The following is a 27229-nucleotide window of genomic DNA, read 5'->3' on the forward strand; positions in this document are numbered from 1 at the left end:
AACAGATGTATGCACCATTACCTGCAAATGCTGTATCAGTCTATTGATTCTGGACTATTTAGGAGTTTAATCCACATTTATGTTCATACGTTGGTTATTTTTCAGAATTTGGTGAAAATAAAAGGAACACAATAGCCAGCTGCAGGGGAAGTTCTGGTGGTTTGGTGGTGAGGAGGGAATCCAGGCACAGTGTAATCATTGCTCACATGTCAATCCAGACTGATCAGTTCTGTCACTGCTTTTGGATGGAAACAGTTTTTTCTTCCCTGTGCGGAAAGCAGAAGCAGTCAGCCACAGCTGCCCTTTTCCTGTCTTTGTTGTTAAATGACAGAAATATTTAGAATCTGTTTTCCATTTTAGTTATGTTTATTTGAAAATGGGTCATCCGAAATGAAATTTCTTCTGCTGAATGAAAACTCGATCACAGCTTTTTTTTTGTTTTGTTTTTTTAGGCTCAAACTGATTTCAAAACATTTTAAAATGTAGGAGTTGTGGTATTTTAAAATTATGCATGTCAGAGAAAACAGACATAAATGTTCAGTGACTAAAACATGTATTCCCAGCCGTAACTTCAGAAGATTTTTTTATTTGAGTTTGCTGAGGAGAAACCACATTTGTTTTTTCATTTGTTTAACCAATGTATCCACATGGTACTCATGTACATTTCCATAGAAGTTATAAAACCAAGATGCTTTTTTCAGAGATTGACACTTAAACTACACTAAAATATGTCTGTACACAGCTATAGATATTTATCTTGTCTAATGTGTCTTCTTTTGTACCCATATGTGATCACTAATAGTAAATAAAAGTACAGGAAAAATGAGCTGCAGTGAGTGCAAATGAGTCTTTATATTAGCATATAAGTGTCAATGGACACTTGCAGATAAGTGTTTCAGTAGAAATCACTGTAACCCATTACATTCCTGGGAACAGTTTAACTGTCATAAAAAATAGTTTTAAAGAAAACCAAACATTGCACAGTAAAGATTAATGATTAATTCTCACCCGAGAGGTGATGCTATATGAGGCTTTTTAGAACGGAGGCTTCGTAATTCACAGGTTCTGTCTGCATTTAGAAACTCAAGGACAAAGCAAGAAAAGTGCGAGGGAAGACTAATTATTGGAGGCAGGTGTGGTATAATGTGTCATAAACAAATGAGGAAAAAGAGAGTGACGGAACAAAGGGTACAAAGATAGAAATGTCAAACATTAGCGTGTGCCAAGTCATCTGTTGTTGTCTTTTGATGGTTATGACACATGTGATAATTAACAAAAGCTTAGTGGAAGGCATTTACAACAAATCATGCTACCTTGATTCTTTGACAGTTTTCATGTGGGTTTAGAAAAACTTTTCCCAGAAAACAAGTTTGTCTCATTCTTTGAAAAACCTTGGTGGATTTTCTCTTTTTAAATTGCCTCCATTTACTATGAAGCCACAGTTAGTGCACAGTAGAGCAAGCTTTCACCATATCGCTGACATTTGTTGTTATGAGATGAATTTATGCTTTGAAAGCTTCTTTATTAGGATCCTTAGGGTCATACAGTATACAAAGGATCTTAGATGAGAGCTGACCGCTGACCTCCTCTTGAACTTCAGTAGAGATAACTTTGTTTAGAAGAGATGGCAGTAGGTTCACTAGAAACCGCTGCAGTCAATCAGTATGTTTAGTAATCTGATTCGCTGCTGCAGGGATGAACGAGTGCCCTGCTGCTGAACTGGAGTGCACACGTCTGACCTGTTATGCCAAATATTTGCTCTACATTTCATCTCAACATTTTCCTAACAAATGTGAAATTATTTTGAAGTCCAAGTCATAACGATCATTGGCATATTGACAATATGTCTTGTAAGCTAGTAAAGTAAAGTAAAGTAAAGTAAAGTAAACTGTGGGGTGGGCCCTCTTTTGGGGGCAAAGGGCCACTGCAGGGTGCTATTGATGACCTGGGGGAGTTATGGAGTAAAACACAGTTGAATGAATAGAACTTTTGTAAGGAAATTACAATGTATCTATATTTAACTAAAGTTAACAATTATGTTGCGTGGGGCATAAACTTTTTTCACTGTTGGAAAGGTGTTACGCCAGAACCTGAAGGCATCACAGTCTGATGAAATCCACACTTTTTTAAAAAACAAACTTGATATTTATATACAGCCTACTGTAAATTGATGTTGTATCTAGTTGTTGCATATGTCTCTCCATGTTTTATCTTAATTAAACTGTGATAAGGAAAACATCAAATGCTTTAAAATGTAAAGGATGACAAAATAAAATTCAAGATTTATTCATATTTATGTGATGTTGGTTTAAGTATTGTTCTGATTTCACATTTTTACATTATATATGAAAAGTTTTATATTGCCGTATTTTTTATTTTGCAATTGCAATAAAACAAAGTAAAGGGATCTCTCAGAATTAATTCTGAAACACTTTGCAAAACACTTTGTTAAGAAATTAATTGGTTTGCTATTAACTGGGTGGCCATGTCAAAGAGGTAAGTGGAAAGCTGCAGCTTTTATCACCTTCATTGACATACGATATGAGTACTTCACAGTGGTTTTGTGGTGAATGTTACAGCTGCATTTTGTAGTGACCATGTGTTTACTGCTGCCTGGGAGATGAAGAACAGCCACAAGCCAACACTGGCCGTGGTTAGGGTTTTTCTATTCTAGCAGCCACTGTGGCAAGAAACTGGCTATCATCTGGAGGAACGGCTGTACAAGAAAAGATTTTTAAAAAGTACAATTTGGCTGCAAAGCCTGAGAAAAACATCTGTATATTTGCTGTAATCCTGTTCAATACTGAACCCTATTTAGATTAAATTGATTACCCAACTGTTTCCTTTACCGTACACTGCATTTTATGCTATGGACACAATACTGTTTTATACAATTTAAAACAAAATATGTCAAGGGGACTGGAATTTCCCTTGATATGTGTATTATATGAATTAAATATCTCATAAAATGTACAAAAACAAACATGACTTCTAAAATTTCTGAAACGGTCCCTTTTAACCGATTTCCATATAAGAGTAAACTAGCTAGCAATCAACTTTAAAGATATCAAGCTCAGACTGAAGACTATATTTTGATTTTAAAAACACTTTATAGCTTCCTTATAGCTGATGTTGTCTGTTTCTCTACTGGGGTTTCCTGGTTTATTACCACTAGGCTATGCTGTGCTCCCAGGCCTCTCTCTGCTCCGGCCTAAACTCACACCCATCCAGAAAAAGATGAGTCTTCACACCTCTTCTGCAGCCTTGCCTCACTCCTCCCTTCCTATCACTCTGTTTTCCCCCCTCCTGGTTTTATAGCTTAGCTCCAACACCCAGCTTTTTCCACTCGCCCTCTTCTCATCGTCATCCTTCATTTCTCTGCTTTGCCGCTCTCCTTTCTTCTCACTTTCCCTCCCTCCCTCTCTTTCTCCCTCTCTTAGGTGCTGATCAATTCACAGTCTCCCTGGGAGGTGTGAGAAAAGCCCCCGCTCATCCTCACCCATCCACCCGCAGCCACCCTTACCCCTCCAACCCTGAATGGATCACCTTTCAGATCATTCATCCCTGGATTTTTTTTTTTTTTTTTTTTTTTGGGTTACAGGGAGTGGGGAGTTCAAGTGATGATGATGATGCCGATGATACTCTTTTCCTCCTGTTCTTCAGTTTCTCCTGTCCTCCTTTTTCACTTCATCATGTCTCTTCCTCTCTCTGCAAAAGTGTCTGCGACACCATTAGCACACCTGAAATAATAGTGCCGGTGACAAATGCTGCTGGAAGGGCTGGTTGAGAGAGACGCTGAGAGGGAAAGACAGAAAGAGGGAGAGAGTTAAGGAGGTGTGTCTGTGTGTGATAGAGCGGTGAGCTCTCTATCTGCCTGTGGTGTTAATTCAGATTCTGCAGCCCTTCAGAGTAAAAGTGGAGCTGCTGACCTGGTGACCAATGGCACAATGTGAAAATTGACGGGCAGCATTACAGGAACCTGTTCTCTCTGTGTTTGCGCACTTGAACGCACATGTTTAGAGGTTTATATGCCATATGTAACAGTGCATCTATTTTCACACACTTCTCACTGTATAGGAAAACAGCTGTTTATCACATTATGTATCCATAAGTGTTATGCAGTTTGAGTGTGAGATCCAAGGTGCTGTTGTGTCAGTTCTTGATCAGTCATTTGCAGTTGTTTATCATTAATCCACATGCTAATATTAATTATGCATTGCCATCAACGCAATTCATAGAGAAAGCAGTAGCAGTTCCCTTAGTGTTGAAATTTGATGAAGCTTTGAATATCTTTCTACATTTTGAAAATTAGAATCTTACACCTAGTAACATCTTGATGTAGACGGTTTATTAAAAAACACAGCTGAGTGATTTCTGCACAACATTTTATCTAAGGTTTGAATACTGAAAGTGTTGATTTGTTATGTTTAAGACTTTATTTGAAAAGTGTTTCTCTTAAAATGTTACCTGTGACACTTTGACAATAAATGAGCAGATCTGGTTCATGTAATATCAACATTTCTAATCCACCTTAAAATAAAACAACCACTCTATAATCAGTGACAACGCACCAAAATCCTTCTCACACCGTTATATATTTTATTAACATATTAAGTTATTCACATAAATAATGACAAGAAATATGACAAGTCACTTCTTTATAGAGTCAAACAATTTTATTCTGCCTTTAGTCCAACGTTTGGACCATAAAATGCTCACAGTGCAACAGAAGAACGCGTGAAATTTAATAGAGCCTTTACGCTGCGCGACTTTAGTATGTTATTTGAATGATCTGGTCAGGAATCTTCCCGTCCTTCTGCATCACATGTAATTTCCAACAACTCCGGTAGAAGGCGCAAATGATTAAGCATTAATGTGTGTGAGAGGCGAGAGCAGCTGAGATTAACATTTGGGCCAAAGCGCAGGATCCAGCAGGAGTGAATACTCCCTGAGCTGATTTCATGAAATTAATATTGCGAATCGTTTAAATACTGTGATCATACCAAAGTCAAGCTTATATCATTACCTAAGCCAAAGTATTTACCAAGATGTTTGGGCACCTTAATTATACTGCAAACATATTAGTGTCACTCTAGAAAGAAAAGCACCAAGCTTTCACATAAATCACAGCCCAAACACGCTTACAATGATTAAAACGAACTGTAGACCATATAAAAACAAATGCTGCACTTTCATATATGATCAGTATTTTATAAACGATGCTGGATAATGTGTGTATAATAAATTAGCCTTTTTATAATGAGTCATACCTGCATGTTACATCATATTATTTCTTGTTGCACTAACGTTTTAATCAGATATAAGCAAAATAAATGATTTACTTGTATAAAAAAATGAGTGCCCTTTTCTGACTGAATAGTTTCTAACTGGAGCTCACAGAACCTAATTGCGCCCTAATGTATCCTGTTGGGTTTTCTGACAGGCGTTAATAAACTAGTAGTTGCATAAAATTAGATAAACTGTGAAAACTTTGCAGCAGGTCTGTCTGTGTTCTGAAGCAGTGACACAAAGCAGAGAGGCTCAATGGCCTTTTTGCAGATCCCAACATGTTTAGGCGCAAAGCTGCGGAGCTGCAAAAAGTTTGACCTCAGTTTGACTCCGCAGGCTGCCAGTTGCTCCTTGTTTTTTCAAACAGCTACAGACAAGCAGTGATACAAGGGATCACCAAGAGCCAAGCCATGATTCATATCTCTGACCTGGAGGGGTTTCGTTTGTTATTTATTAGGCTACGATTCAAATTAGTCATTTTTCTCTCTTTACATATTTACATAAAAAGCGAAAAATAATCGCGATTAACTTGACATAGTTTGGAATAAACACTTTGGATACTCCTTCTCTGCATTTTGAGTTTTAACCGAATTAAGTATAGCGTGTGTTTGTAGTGCATAAGGTGTGCAGTTTCTCTTTGTGTTCACTCTGCACGAGTCAAGACGCAGAGGCCGTCTAACAACGCTTTCATTTGTTTCCGCAGTCAAACATGCTGTCAATTTGCATTCAGTGGTTTGAAAGTAATACCTGCTGATTTTATTGAAACGACTCAAAGCATTATCGTCATCGCAAAGCGGATTAAACAGAAGTGACGGTATTTGCCCCCCTGCTCTCTTTCAGGATACCAAAATGCGCTGACCCTAACGAAGGAACAGCTCCGAGAGAGAAAGTGGAGCTCCAGTTTGCTTTTATGGATGCTAATTGACGTAGCTTAATTGCTTTATAATGCTATAGTTTTTTTTAAGTGAACAAGTGCTAATGTGACCCCCTTTCATGTTGATTTAACCTTACTTCTTCCCAATGACTCGCGAAAATTCCGTGTAGGTGAGCTGCATTATAATCTTTTGTATTCCAATAAATATAAATTTAGCTGAAAGCTGATTTTAACCGCAACATCCTCTTTAATTAGTAATAACTGAACGTGAATATTCATGTGGCATTCTTACAACTAATTATTTGCTTTGCCGTAAAATGAAGAAGAAAATGCGAAAATGAGAACTTCTACTCACCATTAAATAAATAAATCAGCAAAGTGGACGAAAACAAGTCAGCACAGTTTATTATTTGATCCCGTGTTCTGTGCGTAAAAGTCCGTGCCTTCTGGCTTCCCTGTGTCCGTGCCTCGAAGCCTCAGCGGCCAGACTGCGGGAGCCTTTGATAGTCATTTCATGCCTGTAAAACTGTCCCATCGGATCCTAACGCTCGGGTTTTACCACAGGAATCACCGCTGAATGTGTGAAGCCGCATTATCGTATTATGACACCGTTTCTGGCATCGGGGCAGATGATCGATGACTGGACGCACTGCACGGGGAAAAAAGAAGAGGGGTGAAAAAACTTAAAGCAGGCTGTCACAGACCAGCAACACCTTAACGCCTCATGAGCATAATCAGGAGATAAAATGGATCTTTTAGACACTCTCCATTCACGTGTGATGGGCTGAAAAATAAATGAAAAAGTTGTGTCGGTCATCGTCATGTGACAAAGAGTGACAAAATCTGCAAATATCCTTTTGTAACTTCAGGGGGAAAAAACTAATAGCTTATCTCTTAAAACTAATCATGTCCACCTTAATCCGTTTTTATTATATTTCTTCATATGCCACGGAATATCTCATTAATATTTATGTAGAAATAGGTAATCAAAGTTCATTTTTAATTAAAAAATATCAGCTAAATTAAATAAGATTTGTAGTTCTTCTCCTCCCGGTGAGGAATCATATATAATAAGATAAAATAGAGAATTCAAACAATTTGGTTAATTTATACCCAGACATTATTCAGTGGTATCATTACTTTTCTGAAATTCCTCAAGAATCCAAGTTCCCTTTCATATATTAAAGCTCATAAATATTTGACCAAACTTTTATAATCTCTGTACGGCAAATCGTGAAACTCAAGTGAACGCTTCATTATAAAAAAGACAAAAGTTAAATTAATAAGGATTCCGAGAGGAGAGACGTTATCATATCTTAGGAGTAGTTCTGTTTGGTTAGGGAAAGTTAAGTGAAAGTGTAAGTGCGTTTAGAGGGACGTAATTAAGTTGGAGATGTGAAAATTTGTGTGTGTTTGGTAGGGGGGTAAATGGAAAGGTAGAGAGGAAAGGGGGTGTCTTGGTCAGATATTTTGAGTTTTGGCTAAATTGCGCACTGTATAAGCTGACAGAAGCGTAAAGTGTGTGTTATGTATCCGCGGCCGACTTTTTGTTTTGCACCTCCTCGCCAATGTGGCCTAAAACCGATCAATCAGCTCGGGATCGATCATGTGGGGAGCCAATAGGGGGCTCCCATCTCTTTGCCTCCCTGCCATTGGACAGCCCGGGCTGACTGGAGCGACCCATTCGGCACTACTGTGGGGGAGAAAAGTGGATAACGTTTACTGTTATTTAGACATAAAAGATGCTTTGACGACGACTTTAATGTTTTATATACTTATTTCAGTATCCCCTTTTCTCATGACGACTCTCATCAACATCCGGAGTAATTAAGCTGCTTTCGTTTGAAAAGCAACCAACTTTTAAAATAAGTATAAATGTTCCAAATGACGTGTTTAAAGTTGCTTTGTTGTTCTTTCTATTTAGACTGGACAATTTCTCCAAGGTTTTTATATGTTGTTTGCTTCTAGTCTTTCAGTTATAAAATCAAACACGGGAAGCAAATCGACTGCACAGAAGTCGAGCTGCAAGGCCGAAAACCTGCAAAACTGGATGTTTGGCTGCAGTGGATTTCATGCATAAAGAATGATGACAGCCTCTCAGAGGCTTCGGTTGACTGCAACATTACTGGAATGAGCTCGACTTATTTTATTCTACAGCTCATTTTCTTTCATTATAAAAATATTATTAACTTACAGGCTCTTAATAACGTACCTGAGAACAGCTCACTTCAGAGTAGAAAGTTGGTTCAGTAACTCGTTTACAAACTATAAGAAGAGAAGTGGGTGCTGGACGTGTCAGTCCCGAATTCACGTGTTTTCCAGACTGCAGAATAAAGTCAGTTTGTGAGGATGAGACATGAAGTCGAAGTCATAGATGAATATTCTGTGTTTAGTGTTGTTCCAGCTCGCAGTGCGGCTGGCTGGCTGGGCTCACAGGGTCCTCCCACCCCCCCTCCTCTCCGCACGACTTGCTGCAGCCCGGTGCGTTGTGTAAGAGACTCGACCTGTTATGGCCACCACTACTTCCGGGTTTCGGCAGTCTGGTCCAGATCCTCCGCTCCTCCTCAGCTCAACACACACATCCATTGTACACAAACGGGCAGGCGGCTCACGCATACACACGCACTCACACACATGCAGACGCATACACGCGCACAGCATCGATCGTGGCTCCTTTAAGAAAGCCTAAGCCAGAATTATCACCCCACCTCCTCTTGATCTCCTCTAGACGCTTTTGCATAAGAAAATCAAGCCGGGAGCCGAGAGTGATCAAAGAAAACGAGGGGAGAGCTGCTTCATTTTTTAACTGTGATTGTGACCATTAACATTTAGGTGGTGCCGATCCCGTGGAGACGCACGTCGGACCATCATTCATCCGGTACTTTTGACAAGCCCTCGCGTTTTGACTGACAGGCGGAGTGGCAAAAAGCCATGAGAGTCGCCAGTTTTGTTTGAGGGGCTTTTTTATTTTCATCCTGGTTTTGGAAAAGGAGCCCGGTGCTGCTGCCCCGAGGATAGCCGAGGACCTATTTGCCGCGCCTGGGCTAAACTTGCACAGAAAGCGGGAGCTGGCTTCATCGTTCCGTGGAAAAAAAGAAAAGGCAAACGGGATTTTGGCTGAAACATCTTCTCATTTATTTGGATTTTCTTTCTTTATTTCGTCTCCACCCTGGCCGCAGAGGGGATTTACCTAAAGTGAAAGGACGATCAGGGAGTGAGGAGGGTTATGGCGCAACGGGTACGTAGGGCAATCCCCCCTAAAAAGTTTCTCCAAGTCTGCTGCGCTTGAATGCTATGCTGCGTTGTAACGTGGCTTAATGACACACATACCCACACGGACACACATTCGCGGCGAAAGTTTCTGTCGTCTTTCTGACACACGGAGGGACGGTTTCATGTTTGGCGTGTTTTTGGCCCGGTATTACGCACGGTCGCTCTCGTTTGTCCCACAAACCGGCCCAGTGAGAGACACTGGGAGCATGATCATATCTCACATTGGCTGTGTTTTTTAGATTAGTTATGACAGGCCAGTTACTGGAAGCAAAATGGGGGAGGGCATGGAGGCAAAACAAATCTCTACTTTTCTCTGTTGACTGCTCCATCAAGCTTACTTATCGAGTATTTACGATCAAAATAAAAATTCCGTCGGTTGTTCGTCAATCGACGGCACGTCGTAGAATGTGTTTAAATATGCAAAAAATAAGCCTCGAGCAAGTAAGGCACTTTTTCCCTAATAACGAGGTGATGACAAACGCTCTGATTCGCACAATCCAGGGACTTCTTTTCTTTAGAGCAGCAGCTGAATCTTCACACGGATAATAAACAGCGTAAAAGCGGGGATGTTAGGGACACTGGACACATTTAGCTGCAGAATTTGGCACTGGGGCTACACCACGCTGGGGTTTGCACCTCTTTGCCTTTAGGCTCGACATGCTCAGCCTTAAGTGATAATGCATTTTACTCTTCCACCGGCACTTGTTTGTCACGTCTAAAAGAACGTCATTAATATTTCAAGCATATTTTCTTGTATATGAAAAAGCAAACCTCAAATAAGTTGCTTAATTTGACCTTTCTCAGACCAGAAGCAACATTTCTGAGTAGTTACAAACCAAAACGTAAAGGCTGGGTGGTAAATTCACTCAAAAGCGACGCATGAAAAAAGTTTGAATATTCACCTTCGGTTAACAACATGAAAAACAGCACGCGACTTGTGTTGTTTAGTTTTGTTTGCACTAATCATAGCGTGCTTGATAAGTAAGAACATGCTGCACAGTTACGAGCCTTTAAAATGAGAAACGCCGCAATTAACAACTTTAAGACTTTTGTTGTTGTACACTGTGACAACACAGGACTCCGGGTTTATGGTGTTAAAGCCCAACAACCGCCTGGTTAATGGCGATAATAATAACCGAGCCGTGTTGCTACAGTTTTTGTACTCCCAGTAATTTCGAACATATTGAATAATTCATATGTGTTTTTCCTCCGGGCTTCAAGGGTCACTGGGAATGAGACGAGAACAAAAACTAGCTTGCACTTCAGAATTATCAGTGCAGTTTTCTTACTGGAGACAACTCAGTTTTAGACTCAAGTCTTTAAAACTTTCTCTGATTATAAAATCAAAAACACAGACGTGAATTTGTCTCTCTTTTGCTTTACATTTGTTTGTTTTTCTCCCCTCCTCAATTTTTAAGAACATTTATTTTTAAAAGGGCAGCTAAGCGTATGTGTACCTGAAAATTTTGGATTTTTTTTAAAAACACGTTCTTAATTTTGTAAAATTAATTAAATTATTTCTTCAGTTTGACCGAACTTTTTCTTAGAAGAAAAAACAACAACACTACAAGTGTTACTTCGCCTGCTACTCACTTTTACACTTCGCTGTTTTTACACTAAAGTTTTAATCAGTCTAATATAGTCTTGTACGTCTATATTCACTGTTGACCCGGGTGTTTGTTGTGTGCAGTACGAAGACTTGCCCCACTACGGGATGGACGGTGTGGGCATCCCGACCACCATGTACGGAGACCCGCACGGCGCCCGGTCCATGCAGGCGGTTCACCTCAACCACGGTCCCCAGATGCACACTCACCAGTACCCGCACACCGCCCACACCAACACCATGCCTCCTAGTATGGGCTCCTCCGTTAACGACGCTCTCAAGAGAGATAAAGACGCTATATACGGGTAGGTGCACGCCTTCGTTCCGTGGGGAAACTCACTCTGTCGGGCAGGCGTGTATCCAGGCCTGGAGGGGCCAGCTGGGGTGGGCAAGTGGGTGCAAAATCAGCCTCGTACAAAAGAAAACACAGGCTCGATGCCAGGGACAGCAATCTGTCCCGGTGAAGAGTTTAAGACACACTGGAACCCAAACTGATGCAGAGGCGCTGGGGAGGAGAGAGGCTAAGCGGGCTTCTCCTGCTCTTTTATTTTTTGGCATAATTTGGAGTGTTGTACTTTTCAGTCCAGTCATGTCTGTTGCGTGTTTCTATTGGGTGAAAGATATAGCAATATCTTTTGTACTTGGAAGACTCGCCAATCTCCCGTTGTTCCAATTATTTTTTGACTTGAATATTTCTGAAACAAGCTCACCTATACGCAGAGCCTTTTCCACCCCCAAGTTTTCCCGCTTATATTCCATTTAAAGCTCTGCCGTTTATTATAAGTAAAAAAAGTGCAAATAAAAATAGATTCTGCTTTTTAACATTTTGAATTAATTGTATTAATTTGCAAAGCTTCAGCAAATAAAAAAAAACTGTTCAAAGAAAATCATTTATTAATTTACGTGAGTTTATTAAAATCTAAGAAGAGCGTTTTCAGGCCAGTTGCAGTTTTACCACCTTTTGCCACAGTGGCACAACTTCAGGTAGCGCGTTCACCTCCGCATTACCAGGCTGCACATATTTATTCTAAGGACTTGAGCAATAAATAATAAATGTGTGCACATTTAACCGTCGAGTTTTTTTTCTTTCTTTTTCTTTGCCAAACAAACACACGCCTGTGATGCAAACGGAGACCTGTGCAAGAAATTGTTTGACAGACTCTAAAGCTTTTATGCTATTAGACGCGCCTAGATTTAATCACAAAAGTCTGTCCGCTGTTTGAAGCCTTTCTCCGAGCCTCTGCATAATATAATAGCATGGGCTGCAGCAGCAGTCCCCATGGGTGAGTTGTTGAAGAGTACCATGGCTGGCTAAATCTAGCCTGGAGTAGTCTTGACCCCGGCGCTGTTCTCTCTGGTGACATTTGCTATTGTGTGTGTTCCCAGGCACCCCCTGTTCCCCTTGCTTGCACTGATTTTTGAGAAATGTGAATTAGCGACTTGCACCCCCAGAGAGCCCGGGGTGGCGGGAGGAGACGTTTGTTCATCGGAATCTTTCAATGAAGACATAGCAGTGTTTGCAAAACAGGTCAGGAAACTTTGACTCTTCTTAATCTGCATGCTCGAGCAGCGTGAGCTCTCACCTGACAGTCCGAAATGTGCAATTCTGGCTTTTGTGCTTACACTTAATTCTGCACTGAAATGAATTAAAGAGACATCTACCATTCAAATTAACGCGATTTTTACAATGTTCTAATTTCATATTGTGCACTGTCTTTGCGAAGAAGTAACTAGTGTTCCGTTTAATGCGTGTATGTGAATTTAATATTACATTATATGTTAAAAATATCAGTGTGACGTTTTCTATTCATATATTTTATAAAGAAATGTTTTGGGTTTTAGATTCGGGCAGAAAAACCTTTATTTTCATCGAATCCAGAATTGGATAATCTGGTAAGCTCTATATTTTATTATTGCACAAATGACATTTTCTGCATTTTCGTACTGCATTTTTGAATATGCCAGCTGTTGTTTGGATGTGGCGGGCTTTTCATCTGTGTCAGGCAGCCACGTGGTGCTGAAAAGTTAAAGCAGGATTGCAGCTGATATCCCTTTTTTTGGGCTGTTTGATATCATGATGGCCCCCGGTTGTATCTGCAGATGAAGGGCTGCTGTCAGACAGCTGTCACACACCTTTGAACCCTGCCTGGAAACTTATTCTATTCAGTCTTTCCACTTTGTTCAGTTTGATACTTTAAATGTAATGTTAGAGTAACGCTTCCCCTCGACTAGTTGGTGACTAATAGATCTCTGACTCTGAGGCTTATTGCAGCTTCAGTCTGTACTGTACGCCTGCTCTCCATATTGCAATAACATCCAAGTTTAATATCAGTTCCACATAAAATCCATTCACATGAATATTTTCCTCATCTACAGTTACTTGTATTGAGAAAAACGCGTCTGTTTAATATCAAGAGATGTGAACAGCTCATTTTTTATTGTTATTTTAATTTTTCAGATGATTCAAGCCATTCAAGTTTTACGATTTCATCTTCTGGAGCTGGAGAAGGTAATATTCTCTCGCCATTTCTGTCCACTGTGCCACTTCAGACCTATGGGCTGTATTTGCATAAATGTATTTTTGCTAGTCGGTTATAATTAGCGTCAAAATCAATCATGGGGCCATTTCTCTTCCGCGTTTAATCACGACGCAAGCTGTTACAACTGGAACAGATATCTCTGTGCCCAGTCTCTCCCATGTTTTAATGAAGTTTAATGCTGGCAGAAATTGCGTGCAAGGTGAAACATATAGGCGAATTTTGCGGGTTTAAAAAAATGATTCTTTGTGGAGGGCAAAAGGCCCCAGGCAACCATCTGTGGATAGAGGCAGTAGTGGGTGTAAAACTCTGATTTGTCTTCGTTTCAGATGGACTGCGATAGCCTCTAAAGCCAACTTTAGCCTAAACGTTGACATTCTCAAACATAATCAAAACTGTTAAAAAGTTTTCGTTTTTAAACTTCTCTCCGTGCATGCACTTCTTTCCCTACAGATCTTGCTTCTCTACGGAAAGCTATATATTCTGTACATATAAACTCAGTAGCCTAAATAAAGTTTGAAGTAGCATTTTTTGCGCATGCGTTTATCCTTTTTCTGTTTGTTTCTCAAGCAGTCGGATGCGTCACATTGGCAGTGATAATATAATAAGTTGATGAAATTAAACAGTTTACCTTAAATGTCAGTCAAGCGGGTCACCCTCCTCTAATGGCCACAACCCAGGGCACTGATGATGAATTTAACACGGGTGTTGAGTGCGTTGTAGCCTCAGAGCCCTCTTGTCACTGTCAATTTTCGACGATATCTCTATTTTGAGAGGAGAAAAAAAATGAAGTTGACTATTCCATGCAGGACAGTCCACTGCCACAAAAGGCGCGGGAACCTTACCCTGAATCCAAAGTGATCTTTCAGTTTTTACAGACGAAAGAAAATTAACAATAAGTTAATATAAACCCGTAAACATAAGTTTAAAAGAAAGTTTATATATACGTCTATAACGTTTAAATACAGATTCACAAATGTAATTTTTAGCTGTGTCAAAATGCACAAAAAGTCTTCGGGGCACTTTTGCGCTTCGAATCGGTGTCGTGGTTGCGCATGGCACTGTCGTGTAGTTTGGGTGAGTGTGTAACACCTCTGCCTTCTTTCTCCCTTTAGGTGCACGAGCTGTGTGATAATTTCTGTCACCGGTACATCAGCTGCTTGAAAGGCAAGATGCCCATCGACTTGGTCATAGACGACAGGGAGGGCGGTTCCAAATCAGACAGCGAGGAAATCACGAGATCGGTGGCCCTTGATCAGGTACATCTCTCCATCTGCGCGTGTGTGTGTGCGTGTGTGTGCGCACGCGCGCGTTCTCCCTGCTGGCCATTTAGCTATTCTGGGTCACTACTGTGCTGCGCTGCTATTTGCATATGATTAAAGACGGTTTCCATTCCATCCTTCGGAATGAAAAAAGAAAAGAAAAATCGGAATAATGTTGCTATTATTGGCCCATTAAGACTTGAACCCGGAACCGACCTGGGAAGATTAGCTTGAAAAAGCATCGCCATAAACTTGACCTGTTCCATGTCGATTTTAATTTAGTTCCTCTCTCCATTTCTCCCGCTCTTCTCTCTTTCTCTTTTTGAACCTAAAGCCTTATCAGCTCCTCTCTGTTTTGCAGCCCAGAAGAGAGCAGCAGCAGCATGGGCTGCACACTGTGGTTTAGATGCCTTGGTTTCTCCACTGTAGCTAGAGTTCACGGTTCATTTCGCGTCTTGTCAGTATTTTTCCTTAGACATGAGTGCACACTGCTTATCGAGACCCCTCCTCTCCCCCTCTTTTGTTTCGCTCAGAGCGCACAGATTCAGCGCCAATAAGACCGTTTATTTTCGAAAGCTATAGAAGCAGGGGGCATTAAAGGTAGATTAAGAAGTGTTTCCTTTTGTGCAGATATCAGAGATAACCACAGCCTTCATTATGTGCTTCACTGACTGTTTGCACTCCGGGGACATTGTAGTGTGCGCACAGGCATGACCCTAATGGTCCTTACACTGCCGTTAAATAATGATAACAGCAACCGATCATTATAACTATGCAAATCTGGACTTGCGGCCATTAATAGCTCACGCCCTGTATGCAGGAAAGCGGGCTGCATGCACGTTTCGCTAAGTTATACCAGAGTTTTAAGAAATTACTTCGGAGTGTGGCGGCAATAACCTATAGACAGCGCGGGGGAGGGGGAATCAAGTGTCCAAATTAAAGGGATTAGTTGGATAGTCCGACATAAAAAGTAATGAAGCGATTAGGCTAAATAATTTAAATCCGCGGACTTCCATATGGTTGAGTGGCTGGTCTCAGAAGAGAGAGACAGCCAGCGGCTTTTATGTTCTGTGCTGAATTGGAGGACTGGGAGCCGATTGGGGCCCAACTGGGAAGAGCCTCACTCTGCTGCGCATGCACTACTCCATCCCTGGCCCTTATGTCTGATTATGGAAATGAGAAAGATCACCCAGAAGATAATACTTCATTTAATCCAGGAACAGAATTAAATAACACAGACACCACTTGTGCTTTTAAGTGTCTCTTTAAACAGCCTGTTGTATTCTCTCAGGGATTCAGTTGTCAAATTTTTTATAGATAGGTCAGAACATGGAATGAAGCCTTATGGTATATAGATATTGAAATAGTGTGTTAAAACCCTTGGGATTCTAGGTATATGAAGAAAATGATGTTGTGCTTGCGGCACTGATGCAGATCTTTAATTGACTGTAAGATGAAGACGTGGCCTATTTTAATATAATGACGGTTGCCTACATATAGCCAATTCAGGCCAAAACCATACAAGCTTATGTTTACACTGAAAGAATCGTAAAAAATGACCTACAGGCACAGTTTGTATTAAAACACAGAGCAAACTTTTTTGACAGATTTGTAATACTGAGGGATGGGCTGATGTTCTGGTAGGATGGCCTAATGTGGAGACTGTCCACAAGAGCAGTCTGTGTGTAAATGAGCATATCCAAACAGGCAGAGGGTGCATGCCTCTCACCGCTGAATACTTACATTGTCAATCCAATGGCACTGCACTTCATGACTTACTTGTGGCAGAATATATATTTTTTTAAATTTTTTATGGGCTATTTTTGTGTGGCATCTTATCTGCAGTTGTTAGGTGGTGACATCCTTAACGGATTTGCATTGTGTGTGCATTATCTCTTTCCATATGTATTTTTAATATATGCCCTCGGGCATAAAGTTGAAGTGGACTGGAAAAAAATGCTGAGAATTTGCACAAAAGAACAATGTTAACAAGATGGAGAAAGCAGGCTCATTTATTCATAAACCAATTTATTCCAGTGAGGCGACTGTAGCAGAGGAAAAAAATGTCAGAGGAAAAAACTACTTTGAATTTATTAAACTCAACAATTCAACAACGCTGACTTTCTTGCTGCATTATGTACCCTTGCGTCATAACAGTGATTTTTCTGAATATTCTTTACATGTCTTTACATTTTTTTTTCCTTTTTTTGTTTTCCTGCCTATGTGAGGAAATATGAAAGGACACCGAGCGCCTCTTTCAAAAGAAAGCAGAGCATAGCTGAGAGGTGAAAAAGTCAGAGGCTCTGCACTGGCTTGTGAATGCAGCCCAGCCAGTTTGGGCATACCCTCCTATGTTTGTGTGTGTCTTTCGGTGTGGGTGTGTGTGCGCAGGCACACGCTCTGTGCGTGTATATATATATGTGTGTATTTGTGCGTGTGCTGCTGTGTGCGCACGCGTGTGTGTGTGTTCAGACTGGCTTGATAAATGCAGCACCCCCCTCAGGTGCTATGTGAGTGGAGTGACTGGTTAGCACCAGTTGGACTTTCTTAACTCTTTCCTTGCTGGTCTCTGGAGAGCTTTCCACCACATTCACGTTGATTTCCTCCCTTTGAGCTGAATGTTTTTGCCCCATTAGATCTACTTTGAGCTAATCAGTATGCAGACATAAAAAACACAAGAAGTTAATTTCGTGCAGGCCTTTAATGTGATCGCGAATATTGCCGCGTCTGTCTCAATCTTCTTCTTGCTGTGAAAATATGGCAAGAGTTACTCTGCTGATTGTGTCCCTATTTGCCTGGCACACACATTCACCTCAGTCTAAAGAAGTGGGGAGGTATTTCTGCGCTGCTGTACGTCATTTACACATTTGCCTTTAATTGCACAGAGCGTATGGGGAGGGGTGTAGCAATTTGCTAATGAACTCTGAGGGCCCAGGCTTTCTGCTGTAGAGGACAACAGTACTAATAGTGATGAGGACTCACTACAAATCTCAAGAGCTCCTCTACTTGATTGAGCTATGCAGGCTGAAGTGGGACTGGAAATAATTGAAATTTCCTTTTAAAAATATTTACTGCCTGACTTTTTCTTTGATTATGAATGCTGAGTCTTTTCCTGAGAAGTTGAAATAATGTGAAAATAAGGTGAAATTGGCTGCAATCTGAAATAACATCTACAGTATACATTAGGGATCCGTTGCTGTTGTGCTTCTAACCTGCACAATCTTTTCTAAACAAACCCGGCTTGTTTGAGCTTTGTGTTGTGGTCACTGTGTAAGAATTTGCTCCTGATAGCACTATCGCGGTATCTTTTTCCCAACAATTGGCACTGTTATGCCATACAAGTACGGGTTTCCAGGTCAGTGAGACCCAGCAGTGTTGGTTTAGGTAACTCTGGCGGTCAAAGAGTGACCCCTGCTCCCTCCCCACTCCTAGCTCAATGGAAACCATGACTGCCAGGGTCAGCCACTATTTTCCTAATCAGTACACCGCTATCGCTAATCTATCCGCTTCTCGTTGAAGTATGGATCGAGTTTCACCCGACTTAACAGGCGCACACACTCGCTCTGTTTTTTTCATCCCCCTCTCTCTCCTACAGTGGCACACTGCTGTTCTTAATACAAACTTTTGAATCATTGTAGTGATTGTTGGTAATAGCAGCTTTTGTAGTTGAATAGAAGAGAGGTTTGACCCCCACTCACCCCTTCTCTCCTCTACTCCCCCTTTGCCTAAACTCCCCCTTTTCTTCCATTCGGTAGTGAATGCAGGGCGGCTGTTGGGGATTCAACAAGTGATACAAAGAGGTGACCACGTGACTTGTGTGTTTCTTAGCCTCTTTATAATTGTGGTGGAATAGCAAGTAGGGGTGATTATGATTGAGCAACTCAAGACTGAAGTAACTTCAAAGAACTAGAATGTCAGGAGCCTCTCTCATGCCTTCATAATTTTTTTCACACATCTAAAGTGCATATGTTTTTTTTTTGGTGTTATGGCCTTTTTTTGTTAAAGTTGATTTATGAGTTGTTTTTAAAACTAGTGCTTAGTGCGGCCTCACTGTGTCACAGACACACTATGATAGTCAGAATTTCCCAGTTACAAATAAAGTTTTTGGTTTGTGTCTGCTGTTACTTATGATGGGCGGCCATGTCTGTCCCTGAGGCCTGCTGTGGTTTCTTTGGCTAAGTAAACAATAACCTGGCTTAACACATGTGTACTTAGCTAATGGAAAGTTCCTCTCCCCCTTAACCCCCTGCAAGCCTCTGACAATGGCCACCATCACAAACAACCCGTCTCCAAGGAATCCACCGAGAACATCCCAGCGCAGTGGCTCCAAGTCAGGCTAGGCTAACGAAGAAACCACAGCAAAACGTGTCGTTAACTAATAATGCCCACCTTTCCATTGCTTTGTTTGGGGTTCGATGGCGTGGAGAGGGGAAAGCACTTGAGCTAATGTTTTTGTTTGGATTTCAGCTCATAGAGGGTAACCAAGGAGTCTATAGTAAGAGCTGCAGTAGAAGAGGCCACAGAGGAAGGGAAATCAGTTTGTCAGTTTCCACGAGTGTCATCTAAATGGACTTTGAAAGCTCTGGTAATTATCTTAAACATGTAATTATCTTTGGTTGTCTCTATGAGGTTAACCCACCGGTTTTAAAAAGCCGTTTGAAGAGTACCTGACGGCTATTGAGTGTAGCATACTTTACTTACTCAAGAGACCAAATCCAGTTTTCTCCCTCACCCCCTTTAGCAATTATAAGGTTATTTCTTCTTTCTTTGTCTATTGTGAAGAGTTAGGGAGGAAGGGGGAGTGTTGAACAGAATGGGAGGGAGTGAGGGGTCTTTTCTCTCTACACCCCCCCCTTTTTTTTTTCCACACGCATACCATTATCAGCCCCTCTTTTCATTTTGGAAGCAGTAATATTGCAACAAGGGGAGGAGAGGGGTGGAGAGAGCACAGAAAACCGAAGTAGTCGGGCAAGCACTTGCCTGGCAGGTTATCAGAGAGGCAGGTCCTGCTTTATCTAGTTACAGTGAAAAGCAAAGTAAACAAGAGTTTACAATAGCTGGCCTTTCAGCCCCTTTCACTTACAGCTTTCCCACCAGCATTCAGCTGAGTGGCAGAATGTGTCTGGAGTTATTGCATGCCATCTTGCTGCTGCAACACATGGCATTCTCGCCGGTTTCAACTTGAGAAAGCAGTGCTGTTGCAAAGGTCAAAAATGGTGTTAAAGAAAACTACCACAGAGAGTAGATGCACCAAAGAATTCTGGGGGATGGAGTAGCTCAACTGTCATCTTTGATTCAGATGTACCACCAGTGAAGAGTGTATGTGTGGGGGGTTATTTGGATATTTATGTCTGTGCCTGTAAGTATGCACATGTGATTATTTCCGCACGCTCACTGGCACAGAGTGAAAAGTAAATATCCATATCATCACAAAAGATATTTCAGAGTGAAGAAAGGGAGAAGCGTAGGTGGGGGGGCAAAGCACAACAACCTTAACCGTTTTCTTTATTATTGCAAATGAATTGGCAAGGCAACATTTCTTGCATGAGTGCTTGTATGATATGGGGCCTGGCACAGCCAGAAAGGGAAGCCCCTCTTGCATCTAAGACGCGGCACAATGAGAATGCATTGGATTGGAATGCCTCACCGATCATAGTGGAATCAGAATTTCCAGCAAGGAAAATCTTTTCATGGCGAATTAGGGTGGTGTAGGGAAGAAAAATGGTAATGAAAAAAAAGGTATGCATGGCTCAAAAACAGGGTTCCCACAGCTTGGCGGCACCGATTTAAGAACTTTACCTAAAGATAGGCAGAATAGAATGTGGAAAATTGAATTTACTAAACAATTAAGCATTGAATTAATGTGCATCCTGCACAGGAGACGGTGGGTAAAGGGAAGAGTTAAAGAGAGGGGAACGGAGAGGTAGTGAGAGACTATGGCGGCTCATTAAGGGACAGAATAAATCAAGCGTGCTGCTATGTGTGCAGAAGGACAAGTTTCTCCTTCTTTCCACTACCTCAAGCTTTCTATTTGTGCATCTATTCATCTTGAAAATTTACATACCCCATATTTTGAAGGTGAAGATCTTTATTGTGTGCCGTAGTCTTGCTGGCACAGGGTGTGTATTGTTTTGTTTCCGTGTCTTGCGGTCAAGGTGTGTGCTTTTGTTAAATAGAGGCTGTGGGTATGGCAGCGATGTGATGTGTTTGTATAAGGTAAATGAAAAGCGTGTTTGTGAGTGTGTGTGTGTGTGTGTGTGTGTGTGTGTGCACACAAACCAAGTGATCAAAAAAAATTTACTTGTGACTGGGTGTGTGTGCAAATGCACTGCATGACCTGTGCGCACTGCTACGAGTGTTTGTTGGTTGTGTGTTTTCAGCCGTGTGTGCAATAATTGTGTGTTAGATCAGTGCTAAGCCCTTTCCATCCAAGCGCGGCCTGCGATTATAAATAAACTCCTCATCCCCGCGGAGATGCCACCAGGTCCTGTCTCAGCCCCGCCCCGTTTCCCGTGGGGCCTCAGTGGCCACCTCCCAGCAGGCAAAGCGCTCTTTTGTTCAATTACAGCTAATGCAGTAGTTTGCCATTTCCGCCTCCACTTTCTAATTATATTTTCAAATGGAATTTGTTATAGAATTAACAAAAAAAGAACATGGGGGGGAAATATCCTTTTTGCAAGCTGAGGCTCTTGGGTTTTTAATACTTGCTGTTCGACATCCCTGGGGTACTGTACTATTCTTTTTCATTGCGCTCTGAATAAACAAGTTCTGCTCATATTTTAAATGCTTCACTTTTGAAAAAAAATGGCAAAAGCCGGAGTTAAGTTTTTTCTCGCTGAGCATGTGGTCTGGATTACCTCACTTCTGATGTTCTCTGGAGTTAACACTGGTCATGCACGGGTGTTTCATTTTTCAATGTTCTACGGTCGGCAAAAAAGAATTTGTAAGAGGTGGAGAAGGGATCTTTTTGGTATCTTATCCCTGTTAAAATCAGCGTTTATCTAACCAGTCGCCATCCTAGTCATGCCTTTGTGCAGTGACTCCCCTCTTTATTGCAAAGCCTCAAAGCCTAATTTGGAAAACAACAATTATATTGTCCATGTAAGCACTGGAATATAATTTCATAGCCGAGGAACATCAAAAGAGCTCTAACAGACCCCAAATGTGTTGAATTTGCTGACTTTTCTTTTCTTTTCTGTTATTCTATTCCTTCTATATTTTGTTTAAAACAAACCTGAGTCATGAATTAGTGTCTGCCTTTTTATAATGCTAAACTCAACTTGAAACCCTCTTGCTGCGGCAGAGCCAATTGTAGTGTCCCAATTGAAACCAGTTGTTCCCCAGTGTGCTCCTCTCGTCTCCTTCCTTGCTTCCTCCGTGTGGGTTTCTATCAGTCATTTCGTCGCAAAGCCCTAAAAGCGTGATGCAAACACCACATTGCCCCTTGATATCTCCTTCATTTGATTTCACCGAGCAAAGATAGGCTCATGCAGGCGGTAGAGGAGGCTCGATAAGTGTTTGTTTGCGTGTGTTTTGTTTGTTGCGTTGTTTTTTTGTGATAGCAAACTGTGTGTGATAACACATTAGATTCCATTTCCTTCTATTCTGAAGTCTCTTTCTCTCCTGTCCTCAGCGCTAATGTTGCTTTTCAGAGGCACTCAGAGATAAGAAGTAACATCTGGTTTAGTTTCAATAGTATGCAGCAGCTTTGTATGGGGCAGGGTGAGATTTCTGTGTTTTCTTTGCAGGCTGTATGCAGAGTGTATGTCTGTTTGTAAGCATCGGACCTGTATATATGGGAGAAAACTTGACTCCTCTATTTTTTGTCTGCCTGCATCTGTGGACAATATTGTGTGTGTGTGTGTGTGTGTGTGTGTGTGTGTGTGTGTGTGTGTGTGTGTGTGTGTGTGTGTGTGTGTGTGTGACTTCGGTTTTTACTTCTTTCTGGGCCATTAGCTCTCTACCATCCAGTGTGCAGCTGACATTCATCTGGCCTAAGACACACGCACAAATAACTATATATAAATAAAACCCTGTCTCCTGAGTCTCTCTGTCTAGTCAGCTGCTTGTGTTTTGATGACACAAACTAGTAAGAGTAAAATGAATCTTAGTCTGCTGTCAGTCAAGTTTATCTATTTAAAAAAAAAAACTTATAGAAAAAGGAATGCGTTTTTATACTTTTCGTTGCTTAGACTTTTTCATTTCTTTAAAATCAGCCTTAGTTTGGTTTGTCATGCAATACTTTTGTTTCTATTTTTTTTTTTTTTTGCTCAACTGTGGGAAACTTTAGCTTATTTGATTATGTCCCAGTCTTGGCTCTGCTGCCTCAGATGAAGTTTAATTCAACATTAGTGGGACTGGTCATCCATTTTTCCCCCCTTTCCCTTTTGGACAAAAGGGAGGAATTATACTTATGTAGCAATACTTTGAGTTATTTACCTCGCGCTCTCTCTCTCCCTCTTTCTCCACTCTGCTCGGATGACATCACTCCCTGGCGCTTGCTGAAGCCTATCTTAAGTTGTAGCTGTTTTGTATTTTCATCTGCTAGTGGTTTGAGCCAAATGGAGGCAGCCGCAGATTGCATGCCTCAGAAAGCTGGGAACTAATACAACATGTTCACTTTCTATTTGTCTGAGCTTTTCTCTTTATCAAGCCCCAATAATCCTTATTCCATAAGACTGTTGCAGGGCCTCACACACACTGGATGACTGGGCTGAGAGTTGGCAGAGATTGATTTCATTTGAGTTTGACTGGCTCTCTTGAATGTAATGGACATTACATCTAGACCAGAGCTTTCAAAAGATGATAATGAAATTTTAAATCAGTGAAAGTTGAGTATTCGATTAGCTGATTAACCTTTCGATTTTGTCTCTCCTTTTCTCAGACGTCCTGGAACAGAGATCACGATGACACGGCGTCCACGCGCTCTGGAGGCACGCCGGGACCATCCAGCGGGGGACACACATCGCACAGTGGTGACAACAGCAGCGAACAAGGTAAGAGATCATGTGACAGAGGACAGGGGCACCGTTTATGTGTTGACCAAGATGCAGAGTATATTATACGACATCCGTCAGAGAAAACTTTATTATGTGTGAGGACGAAGTGAGAGAGGCTGATTCAGAGTATTTGGAAAGGGGATTGGTTTTTGCAACAGAACTCACAGAGGGGTCAGAGGTCACGGTCAAGTATGTGAAAGCTCCTCTGGGATCTAGTAGGGACTTTTCATTTTGCATAGGAACACATAAACAGTGTAGACATATTTTGGTAGATAGTCTTTACCTGAGTGCAGCAACTTTTTTGTTTTTGCTTTACGCTCCTCTCTTTGGGAATTCATGCACTTGAAAGTGTTTAGAGAGTGTAAAATCCCCCACATTAATAACTTGTTAAAATAACTTATGCTGTGAAGCTTGAGACCTTTATTAGAGGTTACTTATATTTACAACAGTCTTTGGATTCATGCCGCTTCTATTCTGAACTAATCTGGAAGAATATTGCATGTAAAACATCATAATTTAATCCTATTTTTTTATTGTTATTGTGCATACACTTCCAATACATACTCTCCCTTCCACTGGACAAATCTGCCAGAGTTGGATATCTACATGCAATCAGAAAATATGTGTGTGCCTCTGAGTGTGTTAAAGAGGCTGTGAGAGAGAGGCAGCAGTGGGAAAATGGTGGCGGTGGGAAGGCGCTGCAAACAAACTGTAGTCAAAAAAGCAACTTCATATATTATTGAAGGCGATGTCAAGGCGAGCAGTTTGCAGGGTTGCCAGTGCCAGGAGGCAGAGCCTGGGTGGGAGCAGAGAGCGCCGCCATGCCTTCCACTCCAACGAGCAGCCATTTATATAGTCAACACACACACACACACACACACATACTCTGTCTCTCTTTGTCTCAGTCTGTCTCACACTTGGTCTTGTTGTCTCTCCTTTTTTTATTTTTTTTTAATTCGGGCACATTTTCTGTCTTGTATATGTATGCGCTTGACTCTCCCTCTTCAGTAATGCTCAGGACTGAGAGGTCAGACACGAGTTGAGACAAAATTGAAATAATATGGAGGAGGAGACCAAATTGATACAATAAGAGTGAAATTACAGTAAAACGGGGGAAGACAAAGAGATATTGTGGAAATGTGTGTGCACTCCTCTGCCTGTGATGAGTAATGGTCTGGGGCAACCAGGCAAGATCTGATTGGTCGCTCTAATGAGTGTGCTCTGTGCAGAGTTTGGGCTCCTGCTTCTGTGACCTTTGCCCTCTATTGACCAAACTGACACTTCATTTTTCACATCTTTCCAATTATAGACCCGCTCCTTATGTCTGCCCACCTTCTCCGACTCTCTCGCATCACCCTCTATCTCTTCATATCTGTTTCCCCAACTCCTTTTCCAGGCTGTTGCAGATTTTTGTTTGTTATTAAAGTAATTACAGAGTATAATGCAGGGTGTGTTGTGTGTGTGAGAATGTGTATGTGCTTCAGCAAAATGAATGATGTGCTTTGATTCGTCCAAGTGTTGCACAATGGCAGCTAAACATCATGCATGTATATGTGTATGAGGCCGTCAAACATGATTGCTAGCATTTTATTTATTCTATTTAACCAGGAGGTGCAATAAGACACATCAAACTGTATAAAACTCCATCAAGGTTTGGTGGAGAGGCTCTTGGAAAAAGTGGAGGCTGTTACAGCATGTGATTCTAGTTTTAGCCCATTGGCATTTCAAGAATGGAAACTTCTTTCCTCAGAAAAAACCTCCAGAGGTTGATGGTGCAAAGTGCTATTATGATATATAGTTTTTAAAGCAGAGTGATGTCACACATCCATGTGAATAAATACATATAAAATTGCACAATAGCTAAGTATGACTGTGCCAGCCTTTTTAATGTGTTTAGTTGTTGTTGTTTTTTTCCTTGTTACAACTTGTCAGTCTTGTTTTTGCTTGTTTGAAGTGAAAGCACTCCTATATGTCCTTTCAGGAATACTTATAATCAATTGTTTGAGATTCGAGGCACAATCAAGTTCTACTGTTTAGTTGGAGAACTCGTAGGGAGGATAACATGTCTGCATTCATTTGGACATGTTGTGCATTTTTACTTAATTTGTATTTTTTATCCAGGTAACGTTTAACCAGCTCTAATAATGTCTTTTCAAAGCTGACAACTCTCCTGCTATGTGCCCGTATATGTAAGTCCACATGTATGTAGCACACACACAGTGGTGAGCATTAGAATGCAGTGACAACAGTAAATACTGGAGGACATCTTGGACCAGTTTCAGGTTTATATGGGTTAAGAGCTATCAGTGCCACGTCATATTGGCTCTGGCAAATTCTGTGTTGGTAATCCCAGTAAGCTGGTTATTTATCTGTTTGGCACTTTACTCACCCTCTCTCCCCAACAGCTTCACCCCCCCCCCCCCCCTCTCTCTTTCATCTCAACATCCTCCCTCTCTTCTCCAGTTTTCCCTTGTCTCCCACCTACTCTCCTGTCTCTCTTTCATTTTACTGTCAGTCGGTTTCTCTCTCCCTCCTTGTGTATCCTTATGTTTTTCTCTCTCTCCTCCCTCTTTTTTTCTTCCTTGCCTCCCACTCGCTCTAAAACACCACCTACCTTTGTTTATCCTTCTTCTTTCCCGTTCTCTCACCCCTCTTTGTTCCTTTGGCGCTCTAATTCTTCCCCATCATTCCCTCTTACATTTTTCACAGCTCTGTTTTCCCTCTGTGTTGTACATTTTGCAATGCTTTTTGCTTATCTTTTCTTCTGTTGCTATTTCTTTCTCCGTGAATAATACAATTTTTCAGATTTTTACACTCATTTATTCAATCTGCCCCATTTCTCAATTTTCACTTTATTTCCACTTCCTTTTGCACCTTTCTTTAACCTTTTTTCTTCCTTTTCTCTTTGATCACTTCTTTGTTTCTCTGTTATTTCTGATCCCTTTCCTTTACCTTTTCCTCCTTTCTACCTTTTACAGATTGCTTTCTCACTGACCTTTCTCTCTCATGTCTCTTTCTTCCCCACTGCCTGTAGAGCTGCACAGCTAATGGCCATCTTTCTCTTCTTTGCTCATTCCCTCCATTTTCATTTCATCTATCCTTCAACTCACCTCCTTTACTCCATTTCTTTCAAGTACATCAGTCCATGTCCTCACACTTTCTATACCTCCTTTAGCACTCAATCTTTGTATAATTCCTTGTATCTGGTCTTCTTATCGTCTACCCCACGTTCATCTCTTCTTAATCCTCCTCCTATAGTGGAGCAAAAGAGCGATGCTGTCTGTTTGAGAGCCTTTAACTAGTGAACTCTCCTCTCTCTCTTTTTTTCTGAGGCTATTCCTGTGACAAACACATGCTTCACTCTTTCCTCTTTTCTTAAGGGTTCACTG

The 27229-nt window shown here is 41.2% G+C and overlaps 1 protein-coding gene and 1 long non-coding RNA gene across 3 annotated transcripts in view; one reads left to right on the forward strand and one right to left on the reverse strand.

Moving 5' to 3' along the window:
- Window positions 1-384: 384 nt before the first annotated feature.
- LOC147315915 (uncharacterized) lies at window positions 385-8579 on the reverse strand. Its single transcript, XR_015124409.1, has 3 exons — window positions 8376-8579; window positions 6519-6812; window positions 385-3795 (listed from the first exon to the last, which is right to left on the reverse strand). It is a non-coding gene; the product is annotated as an uncharacterized LOC147315915 (long non-coding RNA).
- A 119-nt stretch (window positions 8580-8698) lies between these two features.
- meis1b (Meis homeobox 1 b) overlaps window positions 8699-27229 on the forward strand; it is a 77691-nt gene continuing 59160 nt past the window's right edge. For both annotated transcript variants that reach the window (XR_015124408.1, XM_086258916.1), the window contains exons 1-7: window positions 8699-9401; window positions 11127-11347; window positions 12429-12570; window positions 12885-12935; window positions 13501-13551; window positions 14695-14838; window positions 23726-23837. Coding sequence is in view for 1 of the 2 variants with exons in the window: in XM_086258916.1 (XP_086115042.1) it covers window positions 9390-9401; window positions 11127-11347; window positions 12429-12570; window positions 12885-12935; window positions 13501-13551; window positions 14695-14838; window positions 23726-23837 (733 nt within the window). In the remaining variant the exon portion in view is untranslated. The remainder of the gene's footprint in view (window positions 9402-11126; window positions 11348-12428; window positions 12571-12884; window positions 12936-13500; window positions 13552-14694; window positions 14839-23725; window positions 23838-27229) is intronic.

The sequence above is a fragment of the Aulonocara sp. 'chitande type north' Nkhata Bay genome, linkage group LG13 (genome assembly GCF_057382095.1).
Source record: "Aulonocara sp. 'chitande type north' Nkhata Bay isolate Kocher_YH1m ecotype deep benthic linkage group LG13, A_spYH_male_GT1.1, whole genome shotgun sequence".
In the NCBI taxonomy this organism is placed as follows: Eukaryota; Metazoa; Chordata; class Actinopteri; order Cichliformes; family Cichlidae; genus Aulonocara; species Aulonocara sp. 'chitande type north' Nkhata Bay.